The 27,646-nt window shown below is 41.7% G+C and overlaps 1 protein-coding gene across 3 annotated transcripts in view; it reads right to left on the bottom strand.

The window, feature by feature from the left end:
- The window catches only part of CPLX2 (complexin 2), an 84,738-nt gene that overhangs the window by 7,496 nt on the left and 49,596 nt on the right, over positions 1-27,646 (bottom strand). The window contains exons 1-2 of one of the 3 annotated variants that reach the window (XM_036751993.1): positions 12,439-12,589; positions 7,341-7,458 (exon numbers count right to left, since the gene is read on the bottom strand). In XM_036751993.1, coding sequence (XP_036607888.1) covers positions 7,341-7,371 — 31 coding nt within the window. In that variant the 5' untranslated portion in view covers positions 7,372-7,458; positions 12,439-12,589. Of the gene's footprint in view, positions 1-7,340; positions 7,459-9,152; positions 9,178-12,438; positions 12,590-27,646 lie in introns of those variants that run through there. The other 2 variants (XM_036751994.1, XM_036751992.1) reach the window with 2 other exon arrangements.

Below are 27,646 nucleotides of genomic sequence, written 5' to 3'. Positions count from 1 at the left end.
TCTCAGGCCATGGAAGAGCTCAAAAAGGATTTGGAAAAGCAAGTTAGAGAAGTAGAGGAAAAATTGGGAAGAGAAATGAGAGTGATGTAAAGAAACCATGAAAAACAAGTCAATGACTTGCTAAAGGAGACCCAAAAAAATACTGAAGAAAACAACACCTTAAAAAATAGACTAACTCAAATGGCAAAAGAGCTCCAAAAAGCCAATGAGGAGAAGAATGCCTTGAAAGGCAGAATTAGCCAAATGGAAAAGGAGGTCCAAAAGACCACTGAAGAAAATACTACCTTAAAAATTAGATTGGACCAAGTGGAAGCTAGTGACTTTATGAGAAATCAAGATACTGTAAAACAGAACCAAAGGAATGAAAAAATGGAAGACAATGTGAAATATCTCATTGGAAAAACCACTGACCTGGAAAATAGATCCAGGAGAGATAGTTTAAAAATTATTGGACTACCTAAAAGCCATGATCAAAAAAAGAGTCTAGATATGATCTTTCAAGAAATTATCAAGGATATTGCCTTGATATTCTAGAGCCACAGGGTAAAGTAGAAATTGGAAGAATCCACAGATCACCTCCTGAAAAAGATCCCCAAAAGAAAATTCCTAGGAATATTGTCGCCAAATTCCAGAGCCCCCAGATCAAGGAGAAAATACTGCAAGCAGCCAGAAAGAAACAATTTGAGTATTATGGAAACACAGTCCGAATAACACAAGATCTAGCAGCTTTTACATTAAGGGATCAAAGGGCTTGGAATACGATATTCCGGAGGTCAATGGAGCTAGGATTAAAACCAAGAATCACCTACCCAGAACAACTGAGTATTATGCTCCAAGGCAAAATATGAATTTTCAATAAAACAGAGGAATTTCAAGCTTTCTCAGTGAAAAGACCAGAGCTGAATAGAAAATTTGACTTTCAAACACAAGAATCAAGAGAAGCATGAAAAGGCAAACAAGAAAGAGAAATCATAAGGGACTTACTAAAGTTGAGCTGTTTTGTTTACATTCCTACATGGAAAGATGATGTGTGTAATTCATGAGACCTCAGTATTAGGGTAGCTGAAGGGAATATACATATATGCATCTATGTATACATACATACATACACACACACACACACACACACACACACATATATAGACAGAGGGCACAGGGTGAGTTGAATATGAAGGGATGATATCTAAAAAAATAAAATCAAATTAAGGGATGAGAGAGGAATATATTGAGAGAGGGAGAAAGGGAGAGATAGAATAGTGTAAAGTATTTCACATAAAAGTGGCAAGAAAAAGTAGTTCATTGGAAGGGAAGAGGGGGCAGGTGAGGGGGAGTGAGTGAATCTTGTTCTCATCAGATTTGACCTGAGGAGGGAATAACGTACACTCAATTAGGTATCTTACCCCGCAGGAAAGAAGGAGGAAGGGGATAAAAAAGTGGGGATGATAGAAGGGAGGGCAGATAGGGGGAAGAAGTAATCAAAAGCAAACACTTTCGAAAAGGGACAGGGTCAAGGGAGAAAATTAAATAAAGCGGGACAGGATAGGAGGGAACAAAATATAGTTAGTCTTTCACAACATGAGTATTGTTTTACATAATGATACACATGTAGCCTATGTTGAATTGCCTTCTTAGGGAGGATGGGTGGGGAGGGAAGAGGGGAGAGAATTTGGAACTCAAAGTTTTAAAAGCAGATGTTCAAAAAAAAAGGTGTTTTTGCATGCAACTGGGAAATAAGATATACAGGCAATGGGGCATAGAAATCTATCTTGCCCTACAAGAAAGTAAGGGAAAAGGAGATGGGAAGGGAGTGGGGTGACAGAAGGGAGGGCTGACTGGGGAATGGAGCAATCAGAATATATGCCATCTTGGAGTGGGGGGGAGGGTAGAAATGGGGAGAAAATTTGTAATTCAAAATCTTGTGGAAATCAATGCTAAAAACTAAAAATATTAAATGAAAAATGTAGATACTGTAAAAAAATTTAAAAAGAGCAAAAGAAGAGAATATTCTTTATAGATGCATAACATTTTGAAAAATTCAGAGAAATGATGACCATGAGGCCTTGGCTGAGGCAGTATAAAGAAGGATTAGAGGCTTCCAATAATTAGATTATGACAGTATAATCATGAATGATTCCAGTGAAGGAGCTCTCTTAAGAATCTGATACAACCACACAGAGCGCTCTCAAGCTTAGACAAACTTAGAGTTATTAAACACAAGTACAAAAATAGAAACATAGAACCTAAGGATTGAAATCAATCTAATGGTTACCTAATTCAGTTTGCATCTAAACAGGAACATCATCTCTATCCCTGAAAACTTACCATCAAGACTTCACCTGAAGACCTTCCAATCATTGTTCTATCCTTTACTACTTTCTAAGTTAGGTCATTCCATTTTTGGACAAAAGACATGTAACCAATAGGAATTGGATATGACTGTGACTGTGTGTGTATGTATGTATATGTGTAGTAGTTTATCCAATCTTGTGAGAAATTCCCAGGTAGAGTGAGATAAATCATGACAAATCAGCTTTGGAGGACTGAATGATGGTAATTAGTAGATCTGGCTCTTGAAGGAAATGAGAATGACCAGGAAGGCATTAGCTTTGAATGGTAAATGGAACCTGAAACTTGGATGATCGCTAGGATTAGGGGAAGAGTGTGTTGAGGGTGGGAGGTAGGGATTCCCTTAAAATAAGATGGCAGATGGCCATGCACCAGGGACAGTTCCAAATTTGGAGTGGAGAGGAATGGACTTAAGTATCCTCAAAGTGGTATCTTCCAGTGTAGTGAGATTATGGAATTGGGAACATGGCGGGGGGGGGGGGGAGAGGGAGCAATGACAGCCCAGTGTAGTAGAAAGTTCAACTTGGGTTCAATTACTACCATTACTACCTTTATAATATTGGACAAATAACTTAACCTCCATGGCTCTCAGTTTCATCATCGGTAAGTGTTAAATTAGATGATCTCTGAGGGCCCTCCTACTTCTGACATTTTATGTTCTAAGGTCCCTTGAACTCCTGAAATGCTGTGATGCTGTGGTTCTTGGGCTCAGTAAATATCAGTTCTGTGTTCTGCATATTTGTTGTATTTCACCTTGTTTTTAAAGAAAAAAAACCAGCAATTTTCTGCCTTTGGGCAAGTTGAGGAGGCATTCTGGCCAGGCCAGGCCAAGTCAGGCAAGCTTTGGGGGCGGGGAAGAGAGAAAGAGGGAAGGGGCCACAATTAGCAGCATCATGAGCCAGTCAGTTAAGGTCAATGACTATCAAAGTAAGAAGTAGATTTAGAGAATCACTATCAGAGTTGGAAGTACCCTTGGACACTATCTATACCAACCCTCTCATGAAGAAATTAAGGCACAGAGAAAGGAGCTGACCTACCCAATGTCACAGAGCTCATAAGTGGCAAGGCTTGGGACTTCAGCCCAATTCTCCTGACTTGAATCTTTCCGTGATTGCACTACAAAGGTTCTGGTCCCTTTTCTTGCCTAGGTTTAAATTATTGCACAGGGATTGATAAAAACAGAGTTAGGAAGGCTCAAGCCCAGAAAGTGCTGAGGTCCCTGAAAAAATGCTAAGGCTTTTGAAGCTATATTTAGAGTTGTTTATAGGAGATGGCACAATGCTAATAGATGATAAGGAAGTTGAACTAATTGCCTTCAATTCTTCTATCAACTTTTCCAGCAAGAAGGATGGTCTTCAAATTGGGAAGGAGATAAAACCATTCAACTCAATTCAACAAACATTTATTAAATGTCTATTAAATGCAAGGCACTATGCTAGGTACTGTGGATAGAAAGCCAAGAATGACACAAGACCTGTCTTCAAGAATCTTCTATTCCAGTTGAGATAGAGGAGGAATACAACATATACATGGATAAGTAAATATGAAATTTCAGAGGATAAGGAGCATTAACAATCAGGGCGATCATGGGATAAAAAGGAATCTCTTCATTTTATTTTATTTTGGTGAGGCAATTGGGAGTAAGTGACTTGCCCAGGGTCACACAGCTAGTATCAAGTATCTGAGCCAGATTTAAACTCAGTCCTCCTGACTCTATGGCTGGTACTCTATCCTCTATGCCACCTAGCTGCCCCTAACCCCTTCATTTTATAGTTGAAGAAACTGAGATCCAGTAAAGAGGTGTGATTTACCCAAGGCCACATAGGTAGTAAGTGGCAGAGCCAAGATTCAAGCCCAAAACTTCTGACTTCAAATCCACAACACAATGCTGCTTTCCAGTTTTGATTTATAAGCAAAGTGGCTACCCACTGAGGATCCATGTTTGTCCTTACACTGTTCAACATTTTTATCAGTGACTTGAATAAAAACATTGATGTTATGCTCATCAAATTTGCAAAAGACACCAAGCTGAGCTGGGAGGGATAGTTAACACAGTGGATGGTAGAATCAGGATCCAAAGCTATCTCGATGGGCTAGAGCATTGTGCTCAATCTAGTTAAGATGAAATTCAGTAGGGATAAAAGTGAGGCTTTGTACCAGCGAGCAACCTCCCAATTTCATAGGTGTAAGATGGAGGAAACATGGACAGACAACAGATATCCTGAAAAAGATCTGGGGGGTTTAGTGGGCTACAAGATCGATATGAGCCAGCAGTATGATATGGCAGCCAGAAAAGCTAATGGGCTTGGGAAGGGGCACAACTTCTAGGAATAGATGGGACACAGTTCCCCTATACTCTATTCTCATCAAACCTCATCTGGAGTTTTGTATTCAGTTCTGGGAGCTATGGTTTAAGGACACTGATAAGTTGGAGTGTTCAAAGGAGGGCAACCAGAATGGTGAAGGGCCTTGAGTCCATGCTGTATGAGAATCACTTGAAGGAACTAGGCTTGTTGAGCATGGAGAAGAGAAGACTTGGGGGGTGGGGCATGATAACTGTCTTCAAGTATTTGAAGGGCTATCTATTATGTGGGGAAGGGACTAGACTTGTTCTGTTTGATCCCAGAAGGCAGAGCCAAAAGCACATGATGGAAGCTGCAAAGAGGCAAATTCTACCTTGATGTCAGAAAACAAAAACAATCACTTCCTAATAATGAAAACTGTCCAGAAATGGAATGAATTGCCTAGACAATTGGTAGGCTCTTCTTCCTTGAAGGTCTTGAAGCACAGGCTGGACAACCACCTGTTGAATATATCAATAGTGGGGAGTCCTTTGTGGGTATGAGTTGAATTAGATGGCCACTGAAGTCCTTTCAATTATCGAAATCTGTGACAAACCAAATTGTCCAATTTGGAGTAGTACCAAAAGTATGAGATCTCAATAGAGTCAAACACACACCCATACCCACACATGCATGTGCACACACAACACACACACACACACACACACACACACACACACACACACTTTCCTGTATCTCAGAGTTTACAAGTTCTATTCAATTGGTATGCACCATTGACTCTGGGCATTTCTGTCGGTCCCCTGGAATTCACAGAAGAAAACCATTTATATATAAACTCATAGGTCATGGATGAAAGATCTTATGAATAGGTAGCTATTCCCCATCTTTGAAATACAAATGAGAATTGCTACCCTATAATATACAGGCTCCTTGACTATCACTTTTTATAGGATGTGGATTTAGGATGATTCTACTATGGCAGAGTCAATGAATGTGGGTGTCATCCCTTTTATTAATTATGATAGGCATCCCTGCCTCCTCTCACCTCTGTATGGAACTCCCAACAGATCTAGGACATAGGTAGTTCAAGAAGCATTATCATTTCCAAAAAAGGCCTTACATAGGGGTTGGAACCTTAGCTGAACCTTGAAGGAAACGAGCTACTCAGAGGAAGAGGAGGAGAAGAGGAAGCAGTGCATTCCAGGCATTGGACAATCTATTGGAAGACTTGGTGATAGGAGATAGAATGTTGAGTTTGGGAAGCCACCTTGGAGGGAATGCATCCTTCCCTTTGCACTGGCTATCCCCATACCTGGAATTCACTCTCACCTTTCCTTTGCCCCATAGAATCCCCAGTTTCATTCAAAACTCAGATGATAATACCACATTCTACTTGAAGCCTTTCCTTATCTCCCTTCCCCCCAAGCTGAGCTTCCTCCACCAAAAAAAAATTACCTGGTATCTATTTTGTAAATACTTATGTATATATGTGTTGTCTCTCTAGCTGGATATCAGGCCATGTAAGGGCAGGGGCTGTTTCATTTTTGTTTTTGTATTCCTATCAAATAATAAGAATTGAATAAATGCTTGTTAATTGTTGATTGAATGAATGTAGAATGTATTAAAAGCAGTATAATGAAATACTTGGAAAGGTAGCTGGAACCAGAGAGTGGAAAACTTTAAATTTAAATTCAGGGAGTTTGCAATTTCATCCTTGAGGCAAAAGGGAGCCAGTGAAGATGGTTGAGCAGCAGAGGAAAATTATTTTGGTAACTATGTGGAGGATGAGGAGAGATGAAGCTAGAAGGAGGGAGAGCAATGAAGAGATGACTTAAACATTTCAGGCTGGAGATGATAAGAGCCTGAACCAAACATTCTAAGGATGAAATTGTGGTCCAGGATAGAGGAGGAGAGAAGAAGAGAGCACCCAGCTGCTCTGAATAAGCTGCAGCCTCCAAGCCCAGGTGGGTCACATCCTAGTGGCCCAAAGGAGTTTATAGGTGTAAGATAACATTATTCATGATCTTTGCGCAGTCATAGAAAATGGGAGAGATGCCAGTAGCGATGGGCAAATGTGCCCTTGCTTTTTAATAATTGGGGAAAATGGTGGATTTCAGTAGCTCCAGAACAATAAACCAGATGGTCATTTCAGGGAAATTCAAGTCTGGATTATTAAATAGATGGTTTGTGAACATTTAGAAAAGAATTCAGTAATCACAAAGGGCCAACATGGATTTACTAAGAATAAGTCATGCCAAATGATCCTTATTTATATGCTATATTCCATTCCTCCCTGCCCCCATACACTTCTTGAGGCAAGGATGGTGTTGTTTCTCATCTTTTCAACTCCAGCACCCAGGATAATGTCTCGTATATGATACATGTTTAATACATGTTTGTTGGATATAATTTTTTGTTTTATAATAATAGCAAGTGGGCAGATCAGGAGGACTGGAAATCAGATAATGTGAGCTCTAGTCTATCTTTGCTACTAACTTGGTCAAGACATATCTGTTCTTTCGCCTCAGTTTCCCCTCTGTAAAGTGAGAGGTTCTAAATGGGACCTACACAGACTGTATATTTCTTGAAGCTTCAACCAGCTGTGGTGGAAGCCCCCTTCAGCTCTTATGATCTATATTCTAAAATCTTTTGCAACATTGGCATTTTATGTTCTGTGACTGTATGACTCACCCCCAAGGGCTTGCTTCATAACAAAGTCCATGGTTGTTACTCCAATTAATGTACTCTAACCAGCAGCCGAACTTGCATCCAGGGCTTGTAGTAGGACTGCAGAGAGGAAAAACGCCACCTAGAAGGAAAAATGATGCTGGTTAGGTACAAATGTCTTTTCTAGGCAGGAGGGACAGATAGAATAGCAGAAGACAGAGTTTCCACAGAAATACACTTGGCTTAGAAATAATAATCACTTCCATCTCCATTTCTGTAGTAATTTAAGATTCCTTAAACAACAACTCTCTGAGGTAGATAATTTAAGGATTACTATCTTCATTTCATAGCTGAATAAACTGGTTCCCAAAGCAATAAAATGGCTTACCAAAGGTTTATCCAAACCTAAGTCTGACAGTGGGTGTTAGATCTGAGATCGAAACCCATGCCTGACAGTGGGTGTCAGACCTGGGATCCAAACCCAAGTCTGACAGTGGATGTCAGCCCTGAGATCCAAACCCAGGTCTGACAGTGATGTCAGTGATGTCAGACCTAGGATCCAAACCTAAATCTGACAGTGGGTATCAGTCCTGGGATCCAAACCCTAGTCTGACAGTGGGTGTCAGACCTGAGATCCAAACCCATGCTTGACAGTGGATGTCAGACCTGGGATCCAAACTCAAGTCTGATAGTGTGTGTCAGACCTGAGATCCAAACCCATGCCTGGCAGTGGATGTCAAACCTGGGATCCAAACCCAAGTCTGATAGTGGGTGTCAGACCTGAGATCCAAATCCATGCCTGATAGTGGGTGTCAGACCTGGGATCCAAACTCAAGTCTGACAGTGGGTGTCAGAACTGAGATCCAAACCCATGCCTGACAGTGGATGTCAGACCTGGGATCCAAACCCAAGTCTGATAGTGTGTGTCAGACCTGGGATCCAAACCCATGCCTGCGAGTGGAAGTCAGACCTGGGATCCAAACCCAAGTCTGATAGTGGGTGTCAGACCTGGGATCCAAACCCTAGTGTGACAGTGGGTGTCAGACCTGGGATCCAAACCCAAGTTTGACAGTGGGTTTCAGGCCTGAGATCCAAACCCAGATCTCTGGCATTCAAGTACTGTGCTTTTTAATATTGTATCAGCAACTGAGGGACTCAGATCCTCAATTTAGGACCAAAGGCTCCCAAACAATGCTTCCTGCCTCAGAGTATATAATGTTCATTGGGGTTCATGGCAACAGCTGTGTAGCAGAAAAGACCCTGGACGTGGAATCAGAAGGCCTGGCTTCTAATCCTGACTCTGCCATTTACTACCTGTGTGACTCTCATCTAGTTGCTTCTTCTCAATTTCTTCATCTGCAAAATAGGGATAATGATGCTTGTTTTCCCTAACTTATGGCTCTGCAAATTGTGAAGTGCTATGGAAATGTGATTTATTATCAGAATCCTCCCAGCTATACATCTCTTCTGCATGACATATGCCATTTCAGTTATACACACCATCTTTCCCTAGCTGAAGAGCTGCCTCATGGAAGAGAGATTCTATTCTATTCATTCTGTTTAGATCCAGAAGGCATAATGAAGAGAAACTGGGAGAAGCTACAAGGAGATGGATCCAAGCTATATTTAAGGATATAAAGAATTCCTTAACAATTAGATGTCTCATAGTGGAATGGGATCTTGGAGAGTCAGTGGGCTCCCTGCTCCTGGAGGTTTCTAAGAGGCTGGATAATCCCTGTCTGGGTGACTGTAGGGTCTCTACAAGAGGTGGGAGGTCTACAATGTGACCTTTGCGGTCTCTTCATGTTCTGAAAATATGGAATTAGGTGCCCAAACCTTTCTTCTCTTGTCTGGGTCTTCAGAAGTCTTGTCCGCTTTCACTCTAGAAGTAAGGCAGGGGAAAGAGCCCTGGACTGGGAGTCAGGAGACCTGTGCTCTGCCATGAGTTCATCTTGTGACCTTGGGCAGTTCAGTTTCCCTCTTTGGACCTCAGTTTCCCCATCTGTAAAATAAGGGAGTTGGACTAGATGATCTCTGAGGTCTCTTCTGGCTCCAAAGTCCTATGATATTGTACTCTTATGGGTGCATAGTCACTGCACAGGTGAGAAGGGAGAGAGGAAGCTGCCAGCGTTTGAGTAGAGGCCCTAGGTCTGAAGGAGGGACATCTTGGAAAGCACTGATGAGTGATGTCCTGGATCCTGACTCTAGGCTCTCACTGTCACCTTAGTCACTGCTGGCCACACTGAGTACTATCCTCTGATCAGGTCAAAATATAGACCCAGCCTTATATGCACACCTAGATACACATGTATACACTCAGGGTCATCTAAACATGTCTGCGTGGATATCTTCTCCCACAGACACCGGTCACGTACACACGCTTACACAGACATATGCATATATACTCACACAAATGCATATATAAACAAAAAGGCACAGGCCTATACAGAAAAATGGGGTCTAGGGCTCTGATGGATATGGAGGGAAGATGGGAAGTTCTGCACTAATCCTAAGCTGGGTTGCAGCAGCATTGAAGAAGTGAGTCCTGAAGGGCTGGTGAACCAGTCACAAACATTCATGGTGGTGGCAGCAATAGGAAGGGGGTGGGGGCTGGAACTGGACATGAACATCCCTGATGGTCAGACACTTTAAGGCTAAGCAAATGATAGCAAAGACCCAGTAGAACGACTATAACAATAGCTACATGTGTGTGCATGTATCAATGGGTCTTTGTATGTATAAATCTCATTGTCTATATGTATAAGCATGTATATATTAGTGTGTCTGTGTCTGAGTGCATATATTATGTGTGAATCTATGTATGGATCCCTGCATAACTTTGAGTTTGAGTGTTTTCACAGGGGAGCACACACACACACACACACACACACACACACACACAAATATTCACATTTATATTTGATGCCACCAGGGGGCCCCTCTAGCTGGCTCTCCTGAGTTTTTGTGAACCTGTCAGGGTCAAGGCCTGAACTTGATTCTCTCAATTTGGGCAACACAAAGCCTCTGCACTAGGTCTCTCATTCTATTATGTCCTCATTTAGAGTCCCCACCCCATTATTCCCTCAGGTACAGCCCAGGAGCTAAGGAAGTTAGTGGTGGTGATGGCAATCAGTTTAGGAGGTGTCCCTTCCTCTCTCACTTACTAGCTTTGTGACCTTGGGCAAATCACTTGTCCTCTTGGGACTCAGTTTCTTCATCTGTAAAATGATTGGCCTAGAAGATATTTCTGTTGTTTTTAGCTCTAAATGTTACAACCTCAGGTTAAATCATAGGATTGAGAATTGGAAGTGATCTTAGAAATTATATAGTCCAATAATCCATTCTGTAAAATGAGGAGTTTACAGATGAGGAAGCCAAGGCCTGGAAAGGTTATGTGACTTGCTCTGTTCTTGGGTGAGATTTCCTACATGCCAAAACACCCACACAAATGCTTCTTGTAACCCAAGATCACCAAGTGCTTCATTGATACCTTTCTGCTAGGGGGCCCTTCATATATTCATAAAAATAATAGCATCTCAATGTTGACAAAAGGCTTTCTTCACAACCCTACGAGGTAAGTAGTGCAAGCATTATCTCCATTTTTCAGATGTGGAGATTGAGGCTTGCCTAGCGTCACACAGATAGTAAGTATTGGAGTTGGGATTTGAACCTAGGTCTTCCAGATTCCAAGCAAGCAAGCAAGCTTTCCACTATACTAGCTCATCACCCAGAAGATCCTAATCCAAAGGCAGGAGCAGTGCCACCAAGAGGTGTATCTGTCCCTGAATGCCTTCCCCAACCACTCTAGGTCACCTCTTGACTCAGTCAGAACTGAGGGTGGGGTTCCATGGTGAAGATGGGGAGAAGAGGGGAGGGGAAGGTGAAATTTACCCTGGAGGTAGAGTATGCCTTCAGGGCTGGGGGATCTATCTTTACTGTCTGGATTCTAGTACCCAGCTAGGCTCTAAGGGACAGGTACATTTTCCTGCTTAGGATTTCCTCTCCTGTCTAGCATAACCAGATTGAAATCAGGTGTCCCAGTGGAATGGGAAAGAGGGAGATTTGGGGTCTGAAAAGGATGGAGTGTCTTTGGAGGGAAGTGTAGGGAGGGGCTGTCTTATGGTGAGGGAGAATGGTGGAAAGAAAGAAGGAAGTGTACTGTACTGGGGAACAAGGGAGGAATTTTGGAGGGGGTAGGATGGAGGGAGAGAGGGTGTGTCTTCTGAAGGTGGTTGGGATGGATTGCAGGGGGTATCCTGAGCAGGCAGGGAGCCATTATGCAGGCAGGCAGAATGTACTCTGTGTGTCAGGGGCGGGGGAATGGGGATAACGTGATAAATATCTGGCTGAAAGGTAGAAGACAGACAGTTCTCCCCGGAGATAGCCATGCCAAACCCAGAGCTGAGGTTCTTGGGCACCTGCAGGAGGTGTCCACATCTCAGGGACTCCTGCTCAGGTCCAGCAGCAAAGTCGATAGGAAACTTTGCAGTAGCTGGAGGAAGCCCCTCCCCTATGGGGGCCCAGACTCAGTTTCTCTGCTGCTCCCACTTCCCTTCTCCTCCTACTCTCTCCTCTACCCCCCGCTCCCGCCCCCGTTGCAGGTTCCCGCCGTCTTGCGGTCTTCAGTCTGGAGTGTAGTGTGTGTGTGTGTGTGTGTGTGTGTGTGTACGCGCGCGCACCCGCTCGTGTGTTGTGCTTGTGTGTGCGCGCTCTTGTGTGTGTGTGTGTGTGTGTGTGTGTGTGTGTGTGTGTGTGTGTGTGTGTGTGTGTGACTTTTCCCTCCTCGAGAGGGGGTGGCTCACAGCAGGACCCTCCCCTTCAGCTTTCCGGAGCTCCGGCTAAGGGCCAAAGATGCTATCCTGGTCCCCGCCACCTTAGGTCTATTGGGTTTGGAGTTGGGGGGGGGGCAGCTTTCCTTTTGAGAGCAGAGGCTGCTTAGAGAGAGACTCCCCTTCTGGGCCCCTGACTCGGCCTCACAATCCGATGGCTTCTCGCTCTTTTTCCTGGGTCCTCTGCCACTCAGTGCTCGCAACCCTTCCCGGAGCTGTCCCGTCAGCACCCCCCAAGCCAAGACCCTCTTTCCCTTGGGCCGACCAGTCCCGCCAGCGGCGCTTACACTGACCTGGCTGCCCCTGACACCCGCCAGTCACTGCAGCGATTCCGCCTGGCCCACAGACGCTGCCGCCGCCTCCACTTCCCTCCTCCCGTTCCGGCTCCGGTCCCGGCCAAGTGCAACTCTGCTCCCCGAGCCCAGCCTGCCGCCGCCGCGGCTAAACACGCCCTCCTCCAATCCCTCCCATCACTCTGCCCTGACGCGTTGCCTCTCCCCTTCCAGATGGGAAATTCAAACCAACCTCTCTCTGTCTCTCTGTCTCTGTCTCTGTCTCTGTCGGTCTCTCTGTCTCTCTCTCCACCCTCCCCCTCTTTCCTTTCTCCCCTCCCCCTTCTCTCTATTTCTTTACCCTTCTTTCCCTCTCCTCTCTCTGTCACTTCTTTTTCATTCCCTTCACCCCTCTCCTCTCTAATGCCACTTCTCTCATTCCTCTCACCCCCTTCTCTATCTCTCCTTTTTTTTCTGTATGATTTTCATCTTTCTGTCTCTAACTTCTCCCTGTATTTTCTTCTCCCCTTACCCCACCTCCCACAGGCAGAGGAAGCATCTTCCTTACCTCCATCCATACTCTCAAATCTACACTCTCACATTATGGTTACCATTATGGTGACCACTGGATAAATGGCTGAAAGTGCTTTTTGAGAAGGAGGGTTCTATACTTGTGTGGGGAGAGGGAGGACAAGAGGACCAATTGTACATTTTTCGGGGTGTCTATTATATTCAGCATTTGCTTTCTAGGGATCTCAAAACACTAACCTCCTACCTCTTCCCCACTGCCTATGCAAGGCCATAGAGACTCTTTGTATAGAACTGAAATGATTTTGGCCCTATTTCTTCAAGGAGCTCATACTCTGACCCCACTCCTTCATCTTCTTCAAACCAGGAATTCTTCCCTTATCACCATCCTCAGAGATGGAATCTGAGAAGACCACAGGAGAAAGTGAGATAAATTTCCTTCTTCTCAAGTCTCCTATGAATCTAAAACACCTATTACTGTCTTTCCCTTCTTCCTCCCTCTAATGAGTGATTGTATTTTGCCCACCATCTCTACTTCCAGCTTGCCTATATTAATCATGCCTGACTGAAGGGAAACAGCCCCAGAGCTGCTGCCCTGCACTGGGGCCTGGGAAGAGTTGCGGCAGTTCATAAATAAGTCACAGCCACAGCAAAACAGCAATGACTTAAGTTACACCCCTTCTTTGGCACTATCTCAGTCCTGGATTACAGAAGCAGGAGAAATAGAGTGATGTCTTTGGATTCAGACTTAAAAGATCTGGGTTTTAGCTGTAGCGGTGCCACGACCTCACCATATTGACAATAGGGCCCTATCTGGACCTCAGATACCTTCTCTCTACAGTGAAGGTGTTGAATTAAGTGTTCTTTGAGGTCCTTTTTGGTTTTGACTTCTATATCCTAAAGTCTCATCCAGCTCTGACATTTTATATTCTAAAGTTCCCCTCAGTTATGACATTCTATGTTCTAAGTTCTCTTACAACTCTGAAATTCTATATACTCAATCAAGTTCCTTCTAGTTCTGACATTTTATGTTCTAAGGCCCCTTCCACTTTTCACATTCTATGTTCTAAAAGTCTCTGTTGTGAAGCTCCTTCCAGCTCTAAAGTTCAGAATTCTAGAATGGGAAAGTAGAGACTAGGCAGTGTGTTAGGTCTGTCGTTGATGAACTGATAAATCTGAGGGTTCCATTCAGATGGGGAAGAAGTCTGATTTTTTGTATGTTATGAAACTCATGCCTATTCCTCCCTTTTCCCAAGACAGAGATTTGGTCAGCATTATTCTGGTGTTGATGGGATCCCCATTGAGAGGGACATGGGCCAAGTTGAGTTGACTATCCAGCTATCCAGTTCACTTTTGGGTATCTCATTTTAGGAAGGTTGTTGAAAAGCTGAAGAAAAGGAGATCAATATAGGGAAAAGATGCAAAACTATGTCATTCAAGCATCAGTGACTAATGATACTTGGCCTAGAGATAAGAAGGGATAACTTGAAGGCTCCCTGTTTTCTAGTATCTAAAGGGCTGTCTTGGAGGAGAGGAATTAATCTTGTTCTGCTTGGTCTTAGAATATAGAACTAGGAGCATTAAGCAGATTTCAGTTCAATATAAAGAACTATTAGTCAGTGCTGTCCAACAATGGAGGGGGCTGTCTTGGGAGGCAATGAATTCTTTGTCACTGGAGGTGTACAACCAGAGGCTGGCTGTCCAACCATGAGGGAAAGTATTGAGTATTTTTGTATTGACTTGGAAGCTGGACAAACTGACAGTGTAGTATAGTGGAAAGACCATGGGACATGGGGTTAGAAGCCCTGGAATTGAATCCCATCTTTATCATTCACTATGTGATACTTGTCACATGTCATTTTATCTTTTTAGGTATCAGTTTCTTCATCTGTAAAATGAGGAAGTTGGGCTAGTTAATGATCTTAGGACATTTGAGGTATCTTCTAACTCACTTTCTGTGGTTAAATTCATGTGATTGTTTGGTATCCTGCTGGTGAGAGGGGACCTAGGATCTAAATCACAGGATTTAGAGCTTGGAAGGGGGCTTAGAGATCATCTAGTCCAGCCCTGTGATTTTACGGATCAGTACATTGAGGCCAAGAGATGAAAAGTAACTTGCTCAGAGCCATAGAGCAAGTAAGTCACAGAGACAAGATTTAACCCTAGGTCCTCTGACTTCATTTGATGCTATTTCCATCACAACATACTGCCTATAATCTTAGATCTGCCACATCTATAATTCGAGTGCCAAGGCTGAAGGGTGCCTGGAGATCCTTAGAAAGCCGGGCGCTACCAACATCTCCGCTGAGATGTACCGACTGCAGACTTATGGAAATGTGACTTTTGCTCTACAGATATTTTTACAGTGACATTTACATTCTTGCCCGTCCCCCAGCTTCTCACCGAAGAAATGGGAATTCACACCCCGAGCAGCGTCCTACTGTCACACAGGTTGTCTGAATTTGTCTAGAACTTTTGAATTCCTCATCTATCCAAGTGGGAGCAAGAGCCAGACCGATTTCTACTGGCAGCCCCGCAGAGCCATCTCTGACAGCTGCTTAGAGTCACCTGGTGAAATATAGATACTGCTCCCCTCATGCTATTCTAGAAGGCCTGTCTCTGTCTTTAATTTCTATTTACCAGCAGAGTCAGTGCACCCCAGGAAACCCATCTTTGAACAGATTTTAATGATATATGGCTTGAATGCTCAGGCAAAGCTAATCCCTGAAGCTAATGATAGTACTTTGCAAGAAGCTCTGGGAACAATGTGGAGAGAATTAAGACTGTCAGATACAGCAAATATGTTGATAAGAGAGGATGGGCTCACTGGCCCAAGTGCCAATCCAGTTGGATTCCAAAATCACTGAATCATGGAATGTCAGAGCTGGTTGGCTCTTGGGGACCATCTAGTTCAATCCCTTCATTTTGCAGAGGAGTTAATTACAGTCCTTAGAGGGGTAGTGACTTGCCCAGGGTCATGCAGCTAGTTGAGAGCTAAATCTGGCCTTCTAACTCGAAATTGGGAGTGATTTCTGTCTTGCCAGGAAGGTGTGATTTTTTTTAGCTTCCATAGGAATGCATTGATCCTAAGAGGCTCCCTTCCCTATTCCCATCATTCCATCCTTTTAACTTCACTCTTGTCTCCCCTCTTAACAGTAATCTGGCAATGAAGACAAACTGGGGCAAGCTGTTATTTTTTCAGACCTATCTTGGCATTGCTTAGTCACTGCCCTATGACTACCCTTCTCTAGGGAATCCTTTTGGTATTGTGGATTTTAGTGGAAAGAGTAGATAGACTCCTTGGAGTTGGAAGACCTGGTGTTTCAGACTCAAACTCTTCCATTAACTTTCTGGTGAACTTGGGTGAGTCGCTTTACTTCTCTGAGTATCAGTTTACTTGTCTATAAAATGGGGGCAGTAATACTTAACACTCTACTTTATGAAGATTCAGTGAACTGATGGACCGTTTGTGTTTCTTTCTTATTTTGGAGGTGGGAAGGCAGGGTTAAGTGACTTGTGACTAAGTGACTTGCCCAAGGTCACACAGCTAGTACATGTGTCAAGTGTCTGAGGCCGGATTTGAACTCAGGTCCTCCTGACTCCAGGGTCAGTGCTCACTGACGCAGTACTCACTGCGCCACCTAGCTGCCCCCTTGATGGACCCTTTGTAAAGGAGATTTGTAATATAACAGGTGCTATGTAAGTGCCAGACACTAGCCTAGGCTCCTAGCATCCTTCTCAGTTTCTCTAGCTCTTTCAATATTCTCCAAGTCTGACCACCACCCCTGGGCCACAGTGCTCTCCCCACCCATCCCCTCAAAACTTGCAATTGCCTACAGGGAGGTATTAGCATATCAGAAATTCTCACTCAGCTCCCTTGTTGCCCTGACTTATGCTTGCTGTTTCCACACCTCTGCATTTGATCTCACTTGTCCTAACTGGTTAATTATTGTGTGCAGGATCCTGTGTTCTATTGGGCTATGGGTCAGGAGAAGGTTTATAAAGGTTAGAGAAGCTACTGTCTCTACTTTCAGAGAGCTCGCAGACTGGTGACAAGACAAAAATACATAGGATACAGCACAGACAGCACATGATAATTATATTAGAGAGATACAGATGAAGAGCTATATAAAAACTAAGGGAAAGTTCTTTAATGACTGGCGGCATCAGAAAAGGGCTCCAAGAAAAAGGTGGTATTTGACTGGATTCTAAAGGAAAGATTAGTCCCGTGAGAAAGTAAATGAATTTAAGTAAATTTCTTCTACAGGCCTCAGGTTTCTCATCTGAAAATGGAGTTACTGATGCTTGAACTAGCCATCCTAGTCCTTTCCTCACAGGGTTGCAAGAAATGTGCTTTGAAAATGGAAAATACTGTTCTTCTTATTAAAACAATGAAGAGGTGGAAAGAAGAAATTCCTGGGATAGAGAACTACATAAATAAAGGCATGGAGGTGAAAAAAGATACAGGGGGAGAGAATAGGGTTGTTTGGCTGGTGTGTAGTATATGATAGAAATAGTCAATTCACATTAAGGTAGGGTGGTCTTAGGACCTAAAATGTCAGGGAAATGAGTTTGAACTTTACTTACTAAGTAGTATGGAGTAATTGTAGGGCAAATGGAGGTGAGGTGGGGGTGTGTGGGTCCACATTTGGGCCTCAGGTCCACTTTCTCTTGTCTTCTGCTCCTTTCTGAAGCTGTGTTCTCTGCCTACTGTCTTCCTTCTACCAATCATGGTCCAAACTTCAGAAAGTTTTCCTGGGTTAACTTATAACCACTTGCCATTCTGCCTTCATCCCTTTACTTCCCATGTTATAGGATAGAAGTGGAAGTTCTCAAAATTTGCTTCCAGAACCTCAACCTTTGCTTGCCTAGGGTTTTTTAGGCATTGGGAAGATAATCTTCTCTGTTTTTAGAAACCCAAAGCCTTGTGTTCTTTCTCTCTTCCTGCTATCAAAGCCTTCTGTTAGGAAAGGATGACATAACAGTCATTCATATACCATGAATCACAAAATTTCAGAGCTGAAAGGGAACTTAAAGTCCATGTGGTCCAACCTATTCTTAAGCAATAGTGCCCAGTACAATTGGTCATCTGCTTTCCATTTGAAGTTTCCCAAGGATGATAAACTCTCTCTCTTCTAAAGCAGAACATTCCACCTTAGAACAACTCTAATTGTTATGAAGATTTTTGAGCCAAAATCAGTTTCTCTGCAACCTCCACGCACACTGCTCCTACAATAGTTCTGCCCTCTGGGGCTGAAGAGAACAGTCCTAATCTCTCTTCCACTTGACAGCTGTTGAATAATTGAAACTTAGAATCAGAGAACCTTAGAATTATAGAATCTTTGGTTCAGTATATCACAAAATCTTACAGTTATAGACTTATCAACCTTTAGGACCAGTGTATCAAACAACTTTAAGAATTCTGTAATCAGAATAGCAGAATCTTGGAATCTTAGGTTAATGGGTCACAAAAGAGTTAAAAAAGATCTTCCTGGGTGAATTTGTCCCTGTGTTCCCTCTCTCAGGACTGTTTAAATTCTAAGTATGACTATACCTCATCTCTCTGTGTTGATTGAAAGGCTCTGTCCTCTGTGAACTGGACCTTCAAGAATGAGGAAGCAAGAGAGGGCAGGATTGGGGTGCCAGGTAGTAGCCTTCAGGGTGTTCATGAAGTCACACTTCTCCATCCACTCTGGCACACGGCCAACCCTGAATATGTTAACGTGATATTTACATATTGTTGTACAGGCAACCATCAGAAGCCAGTTATGGATGCTTGAGCTGGAGGGGACTCCTCCATTCCATTTCATAACAGACCACCCCCCCTCCTTTCCAGCAAGGCAGATATTGATCTTAGATAAAGCCAGTGAATGAAAGGGGCCTTATTGCTGTTCTCATCTCTGAAGCAGTCTGCATCTGAGGAACAGGAACAAAGGAGACTAATTTGCCCCAGTGCCTCTGGCCAAGGAAATGAAATTGGCCCAGAAGTAATTTTATGCTTCGGAAATCTACCATCTTGCCCTTGCTCCATCCCTCCCTCCTCCCCCCAAGAATCCTGCTGCCTGCAGCTTGACTACCCTTGCAGCTCTTTCCTCACCACACTAGCTGCCTCCCTGAATGAGAGACCTGCTGGTGTGGTGGAAAGAATGCTGCATTCAGGGCCCCTATAGCTGAATCCCGGCTTTGACAGTCATTAGGCAAGCCACTTCCCCTCTCTCTTTTCCCTAGTTCCCATATCTGTAAAATAGAGATAACAATACTGATGTTGCCTAACTCACAGGGTTGCTGTAAGGAAAGCATTTGGCAAACTTGGAAGCACTACATGGAAGTGATTTACTGTTATTATTATTATTATTATTAGGAACTGAAAATTTATTGCTTGTGGGCCTTTGGTTTTACAAGAGAAGGCACCTGTCAGATATCTGAGTGATGGTAATATGCTTGGGCAATGTTCAGATGCTAACGGGGAGAGCTCTGACAAATCTGAGTGATAGGAAACATTACCCAGAGCCATCGTAACTGGATTGATTTGATCTGAAGGACAATGTAAAATTGCCAAAATATATGTATGCCAGCCTGATTTGGCAGGGGCTCAGAGTCAGAAGACCTTGGGCAAACCTTTTCTTTTCTTTGGGCCTCATTTTCCTCTTCTGTAAAATGATTGAGTTGGCCTAGAAGATTGGAAAGTTCTTTCTTGATTCTGGTATTCTATGTTTATGCTCTAAAATTTTATGTATTAGGATATCTTCTAGCTCTAGTATTGAAAATAATACTTGATCATCGTGTCTGAAAAACACAATTCATTTTATAAATTATTTTTTAAAATAAATTTTATTGATATATTTTTATATCAATCATATTTATCATTGTATTTCTTCTATAATTCCTTCTTGGGGAGTCATCCCTTATAATACAGAATAAAAAAAGGGGAAGAAAGGAAAAAATCTTCCACAAAACTAAACAATATTATCAAAAAAAGTCTGATGTTACATATAATATTCCATACTCATAGTTCCCCCACCTATACAAAGAAGCATGGAGAGGTATCTTCTCATATCTATTCTTTGATGCTACAGTTGTTTTAATTTCATAGCATTCAATTTTGATTGTTTTGCTGTTCATTTTCCCTCTTACATTGTAATAGTTGTTGTATGTATAGTTTTACTGTTGCATCAGTTCATATAAGTCTTCACATACTTGTTTGTATTCTTGGTGTATATTATTTCATACATCATTGCTTCATTACATTGTCACATTTTGTATGGCCATTCCTCAATGAGCATCTATTTTTTTTTGCTACCGCAAAAGGTTGCTATAAACATTTTGGTATCAATAAGGTCTTGCTTTTTGTCTCTATTTAATTGTAGGCAGTGTTATGATAGAATTAGCCTGGTGGAAAGAGCCCTTGACTAGAGTGGCAGAAGATCTGGGTCTTAGTACCAGTTTCATTATTAAGTCTATAGGTGACTGTCGACAAGTCATTGCCCTTCATTGGGCATCAGTTTCCCTCTCTGTGAAAATGAAGAGGTCGAACTAGAAGACTCCAAGGTCTCTTCTAGTGTTAACGTTCTATGTTCTGTGTTCTAAAGTCCCAACTGATTCTATGTCCTATAAACCCTTCCAACTCCAGAAATCTGTGTTCTGTGTTCTAATGTTTTATGACCTAAGGACTCTTTCAGTTCTGACATTCAGTGTTCTAAGGTTCCTCCCGACTCTGACATTCTAGGTTATATGTGCTAAAGACTTTTCTATCTGTAACAGAAAAAATTAATCTCAGAGTTGTAAAAAAGTTCAGAGGCCATCTAATTCAACTTGTACCTGAACAAGAATCTCTTCTATAATATATTGGACAAATGGTTATCCAACTTTTTCTTGAAGATTTCTCTCCTGAAGCAGGCTATGAATGCCCCTTTGGGATAGATCTAGATTTCTTTTCTGCCCCTTCAAACCTGAATTTGCTTTCTGCAATGTCCACTCAGTGCTCCCAAGAGTTCTATCCTCTGGGACCAAGCAGGAGAATTCTTCTTCTTCTTCTTCTTCTTCTTCTTCTTCTTCTTCTTCTTCTTCTTCTTCTTCTTCTTCTTCTTCTTCTTCTTCTTCTTCTTCTTCTTCTTCTTCTTCGTCTTCTTCTTCTTCCTTCTTCTTTCTCTTCTTCTTCTCTTCTTCTTCTTCTTCTTCTTCTTCTTTTCCTTCTCTTCTTCTCTTTCGTTCTTCTTGCTGTCTTCTTCTTCTTCTTCTCCTCCTCCTCATCAATCCTCTCCTTCCTCCACCTTTCTAACTCTTCTCCTCTCTCCTTCTCCATCTCCTCCCCTCACCTCCTCTCTCCTTCTTCTCCTTCTACTCTACTTCCTATTTCTCCTTCTCAGGACTCCTCCTCCTTCCTTTTTCTCCTCCTCACTCCTTCCTCCTCCTTCCTCATCCTCTTCCTTTCTTCTTCTTCTTTCTTCTTCTTCTTCTTCTTCTTCTTCTTCTTCTTCTTCTTCTTCTTCTTCTTCTTCTTCTTCTTCTTCATTATAACCTTTCAAATACTTGAAGATAACTATGTTCCCTTTAAATATTCTGTTCCTCCTACCCCTTTCCTTCCCCCACTCCACAGTTTAACGTGCCCATTTTCTTCAACTGGTTTTATATGGCACTATTTCAAGGCCATTCATGATCCTGATTGCTCTTCTCTAGTCACTCTCCAGCTTATCATTGTCTTTTGTAAAATGTGCTCATAACTGAACACAATTCTCCAGGTGTGCTCTAGCCAGGGCAGAGTCCAACTGTGCTTCTACTTCCATAGACCTGGACACAATGATTCTCTTAAGTTGCACCATTGACTTTTGGGCTACTGTATCATACAATTAACTCATGTTGAGATCTTAGTCCACTAAAACCCCCATATTTTTCAGGTGAATAGCTGAGTAACTATATATTTCCCCCATCTCAAACTTGCGAAATTGATTTTTTGAAACCAAGTATAAGATTTCACATTTATTGCTATTGAATTTCATCTTATTACATTCAGCTCTTTGTGAAAGACTGACAGACTAATATAGTGTTGGTTGAGCTGTGAATTGGTATAACCATTATAGAATGCAATTTTGGAACTATGCTAAGGTGACTAAAATGTCCATTCTCTTTGACCCAGAGATCTTGCTGCTTGATACATACCCCCAAGGAGGTCAAAGATATAAAGAAAGATCCCATAAGCAACAAAATATTTATAGAAGTTTTTTTAAGTAAAAAAAGTATTGGAAACTTAGTATATGCCCATTGACCAGAGAATGACTAAATTGTGGTACATGAATACAATGGAATATTAATGTATACTAAAAAATTACAAATATGCAGAATACTCTATGTTTATGCTCTAAAATTTTATGTATTAGGATATCTTCTAGCTCTAGTATTTAAAATACCACTTGATCACTGTGTCTGAAAAAACATAATTCAGAGAAGTATGGGAAGACATATGAACTGATGCAAAGTGAAGTAAGTAGAATTAGGGATAATAACAATAATAATAATAATTACTAGTATTTATATAGCCCTTTAAGGTTTGCAAAATGCTTTACAGATATATCTCATTTAATCCTTTTAACAATCCCATGAAGGAGGTGCTACTATTATCCCCATTTTACAGATGAGGACACTGAGGCAAAGAAAGGTTAAGTGATATGTCCAGGTAGTGTTTGTGGCAGAATTTGAACTCAAGTCTTACTGGCTCCATCTCCTATATTCTATCCATTGCACCTCCATAATGTATATGGAATGACAACAATAATAACAAAGGAAAACCTAATGCTGTATAATTGTGACTAAGAGAAAACATACCTCTGGTCCTTCTTTGCAACAGGTAGAGAAGCCTATGCTGTCATATTTGGTTGATATATTGGTTACTTTTTCTGGATGACTTTAAAAAAATTTCTTTGTTATAAGGGATGACTCTCTGGGTGGAAAAGGAAAGTGGGATATTTTGGAAAATGAAGGCAATATAAAAACAAAAGATATCAATGCAATGAAACATTAAAAAAAAGAACAACAAAAAAAGATTAAGCCCAAAATTCTAGCCTACTGAGATTTTTTTTTGGATCCTGTCCTTGTCATCTGTCATGTTAATTATCCCTCTCGGTTTTGAGAAATTTACAAATTTGGTAAATATGGAATCTATGCTTTTATCCAAGTCATTGAGAAAAATGTCATATAGCACAGAGGCCAAGCACAGATTCCTGGGGTGCTTCATTAGAGACCTTCCAAGTTGACATTGAACCATTAATGACTACACTTTGGGTTTAGTCATTTGACTAATTTCGGAATCCCATAATTATATTATCATGTAGCCCACATTTCTCCATCTCACCCATGAGGATAACATAACAGACTTAGTAAAAACGATTTGCTAAAATCTAGGTAAACTGTAAGACATTCTCCTAATTTGCCAGTTTAACGACCTTGTTTAAAAAAATGACATTAGTCTGATGTGACCTGTCCTTGATGAAGCTGTGCTAATGTATTCTGGTCACTCCTTAATCATCATCATCATCATCATCATCATTGCTATCATTTATGTAGCACTTTAAAGTTTGCAAAGCACTTTACAAATGTTGTCTCATTTTATCTTTACAACAACCCTGGGGAGGAGGTGCTATTATCCTCATTTTACATAGGAGGAAACTGAGGTAAACAGAGGTTAGTGACAGCATCACACAGCTAGTAAGTATCTGAGGCTGGATTTGTACTCAGGTCTTCCTGACTCCAGGTCCAGCATTCTATCCACCATGTCACCTACCTGCACCCACCTGGGCAGATAGGTGTTTTCATCATCTCCCCACTTATTTTAGATCCTAACTCCTTATTATCCATTTTTTTGTTTTATCCTTTCCAGTTGAATCATTCTTCTTGAAAGAGAAAAAAGAAGCAAAGCAAGAATTGAGAAGCTGCATCTCATTCCATTGTCCAATATTTTTTGTCACTCATCCCAAGCAGACATTTTATTCTTCCTATGGTCTTTCTCTTTTCCCAATATAGTTATCTGATTTTTGGTCTTTTTGTTGTCTGTAGCTTTCCTTACTGGCCTCAACTTATTCTGGTTTTTACCACTATTCTTACAGGACTATGCATTTGTCTGTAACTCTTATTAGCTGCCCCTACTTTCATCTTCTGTTCATGTCTTTTATACATCTAACTCGGTTGATGAGTTCATTGGGTCATCACATCACTCTCTGTAAGACAACCTCTTCTTTTTTCTGTAATTGTTTTCCTTTGTGTCTTCAGATTTTCATCCTTAAGAGTTTCTCATCCCTTGTTGGCTAACTTCCTCTGTAGAATTTTAGGGCAAAGGATATTACTTATCCTTTTCCTTAACCCTTTGAAATTTGTTCTCTGGAAGTCTAGAATGCACCTCATTTCCTCTCTTTTTCCACCATAGCTTCTAAGATTGAGCATTCACAAAGCTCCCATCATTTTTAACCCAGAAAGCACTTTCTTGTTGGTGAGAATGAGATCCATAATAGTAATTCCCCTCATTTCTCTTTGTACATTTTGAAGGATGAAATTATTTTCACTAAGTTAGTCAGTAAGTCAACAAGCATTTATTAAGCACTTCCTATATGCCAGGCTCTACGCTAAGCACTGGGGTATCAAAGAAAGGTCAAAACATGGGCCCTTCCCTCAAGGAGCTCACATTCTAATGGGGGAGATAATATGTAAATAACTAGAACAGACGTGAGGCAGTTAAGGCCAGAGCATATGAGAAGGGAACATATATAAAAGATATTTTGAAGGTGGACTTGACAACAGTTTGGATTAATGCAATTCAACAAACTATTTGCTGCTTTCCTTTTGGCAGAGAAGAGCTATGGTAGATGACTGGATAAATGAAATTCCCTATCAATTCTCTATCAGGTATCTGTATCAGGCTTGTGATTTATGTTCCAAACTCTCCATCTATTTCCTCTTTCTTTGTAAACGATCTCTTGCATGTTCTGATGATAATACTATTTTTGTTTCTGATGGCTGATCTTACACAAATGCTCTCCACCATGTTTCCCACTTCTATTTTTTGGATTTTCTCATGTGAGTATTTTAAAAAAATACTACTCCACTTCTAATCCCACCTGTTACCTATCTCATTCTTTTTGAATAAGGTATACCCTGCCAGTGCCATGTTCCAAACTTGACTCCCATTCCACCAAGTCTTGGTGATAACTACAAGGTGGACTTTCCTATTTGCATTAAGACCTTGGTTATTACACATACATTGTACATTTGTATGTAGACATCTAAGGCCATAGTTTTGTCTCTCTCTCTCTCTTTTTTTTTTTTTGCATTTTGACTCCTGCAAATTTCTAGGCTTTCCTAATTCTGTTCTCCTTCCTGCACTTCAGCTACTTTCTATGATCTCCACTTTGGTACATATACACAGGCAGTTCCTTCTCTCCCTCTTTCCTTTTCACTCTAAATCCCTTTTGGTTAGATTTCCAAGACTCCAGGCGCATACACATTTTTTTTAATGAGCCCTTGTTGGGTGCAATCCTTCTCTGGCCAAGAGAGTTATTCCTGCATTTTAAACCATCATCTCCAATCCACAGCCTATGCTCAGACACTATCTTCTTAACCAGCTGTTCATTTCCCAAGTGCACTCTTCTCTTCTCAAACCCTTGTCTTCAATTGGAAACAGTGATGAAAACATGACCTATGGTCCCCAAGGTTTTCAGTTTATTGCCTAACTCTGACTTCAAGATACTTAAAAATTCTGCTTAGATTCCATTTTATGTTTCATATGTTTCTCATATATATTTATATGTACATATGGACACATATAGATATACATGTATTTATGTTTATAGATGTATACGTACACATAAATCTGATCATAGTACATAAATCCTGGTGGTTACCAATTACCTCCAGGATTAAATATTAATGCCTCTGTTTGACATTTAAAGGCCTTCATAACCTGACTTCAACCTACCCTTCTAACATTACACATTACTCTTCCTCACACACTGTGGTCTGGACAAACCAGCCTTCTTTCTAGTCTTCATATATGGTGCTCCATCTCCCTACTCTGTGCCGTTTGCATTAGTTCTCTCCATGCCTGGAATGAATTCTTTCCTCACCTCCATCTCTCGTCTTTCAAGGATCAGCTCATCTGTTGCCTGCATGAAGTCTTTCCTGATACCCCAGCTGCTAGTGCCTTCCCCTCCAAATCACCTTTAATTTATTTCATATATACACCTAAACAAAATAGCTTAGTGTAGTTTAAAGCTTGGGGCAGCTAGGTGGTGCAGTGGATTGAGTGCCAGTCCTGGAGTCACAAAGACTCATCTTCCTGAGTTCAAATCCAGCCTCAGACACTTAATAGTTGTGAACCCTGGGCAAGTCACTTAACCCTGTTTGCTTCAGTTTCCTCATCTGTAAAATATGCTGGAGAAGGAAATGGCAAACTATTCTAGTATCTTTGCCAAGAAACCCCAAATGGGGTCATGAAGAGCTGGACGTGACTGAACAACAACAACAAAAGGAAGTCCTTCATAGAAGTCTGCTGAATTAGATTTCAGCATTCTATTTTCTACGGACCCTTTTAGCTTTGACATTCTCTGTTTTAAGCTCCCTTCCATTTCTGGCATTTTATGTTCTAAGGTCCCTTCCAGATCTGACATTTTATAGTTCTTTGATGTGATCCCTTTTGGATTTTGGTTCATATGCAAGTAGATGCTTGTTGAATTCAAATGAATTGAATTAACACCAGTGACAGTCTCAAGTTTATAATCTCTTCATACTTAGGATGGTGAATTTTGGCTCAGTTGTACTTCAGCAGCTGAGTTGGCTGAGGGACTGTGACTTGAGGAAATGAGATGAGAAGGCAGAAAAGCAGAAACAATTGAGGAAAAGGCAGAGAACAGGCATTAGGAGAGCCCAGAGCTCTGCTCCTGCAGGGGTGGGGAGGGTCCATCCAGCCATGGAGTGAAATCTTCCACTGTCCCAGTGTCCCTGACGTCAGGCATTCATTCTCCAAGGTAGAAGCGAGTGTGGGAGAGGGATGATGCCCGTTGTCTTCTGTAGCTGCACACTGGTGAAAGGCGAAAGGAACTCACGTTTTCTGCCCAGAGGTAGGAAATGTGAGCAGCAATGGAAATGAACTTCTATCCCACAGTCCCTGGGCAGCCCTGGCATTTCCATACCTTTAACTTTCTAGTTTACTTTTCAGGGCAGTCTTGAAACTGTGGTTTCCCCCTGCTGTTTCACTTTGCCTCCAACTGCCAAGTCATACCTGCAGAAAATTAGAGCTGGAAGTGCCCTTGGAACACAGAACTGAAGGGGACCCTAGACTGTGGACATTGACCACTAGAGCTGGAGGGGACCTTAGACACCATCCAATCCAAGGGTTCTTAACCTTTTTTTTTTTAAGTGTCTAAGGACTCCTTGGGCAGTTTGGTGAAGCCTATGGACCCTTTCTCAGAATCATGTTTCTAAATACATAGGATTACAAGGAAACCAAATATATTGAAATGCAGTTCTGAAAAAATTTAAAAAAAAGCTCAAGGACACCTTGATCTAGAACTAGATCTAAGAACTCCTGATCTAGTCTAATCCCCTTGTTACAAAGAGAAGGAAACTGAGTCTCAGAGAAGTGACTTGCCTAATGTTACTAAGCAGATTATTGTCAGAACCTGGCTCCGCACCTGTCTTCTCACCAGTTAACTCAAGTAAC

The sequence above is a fragment of the Trichosurus vulpecula genome, chromosome 3 (assembly GCF_011100635.1).
Source record: "Trichosurus vulpecula isolate mTriVul1 chromosome 3, mTriVul1.pri, whole genome shotgun sequence".
Classification (NCBI taxonomy): domain Eukaryota; kingdom Metazoa; phylum Chordata; class Mammalia; order Diprotodontia; family Phalangeridae; genus Trichosurus; species Trichosurus vulpecula.
The sequence above is the reverse complement of the archived record's forward strand: the minus strand, read 5'-3'. Positions and strand labels throughout refer to the sequence as shown.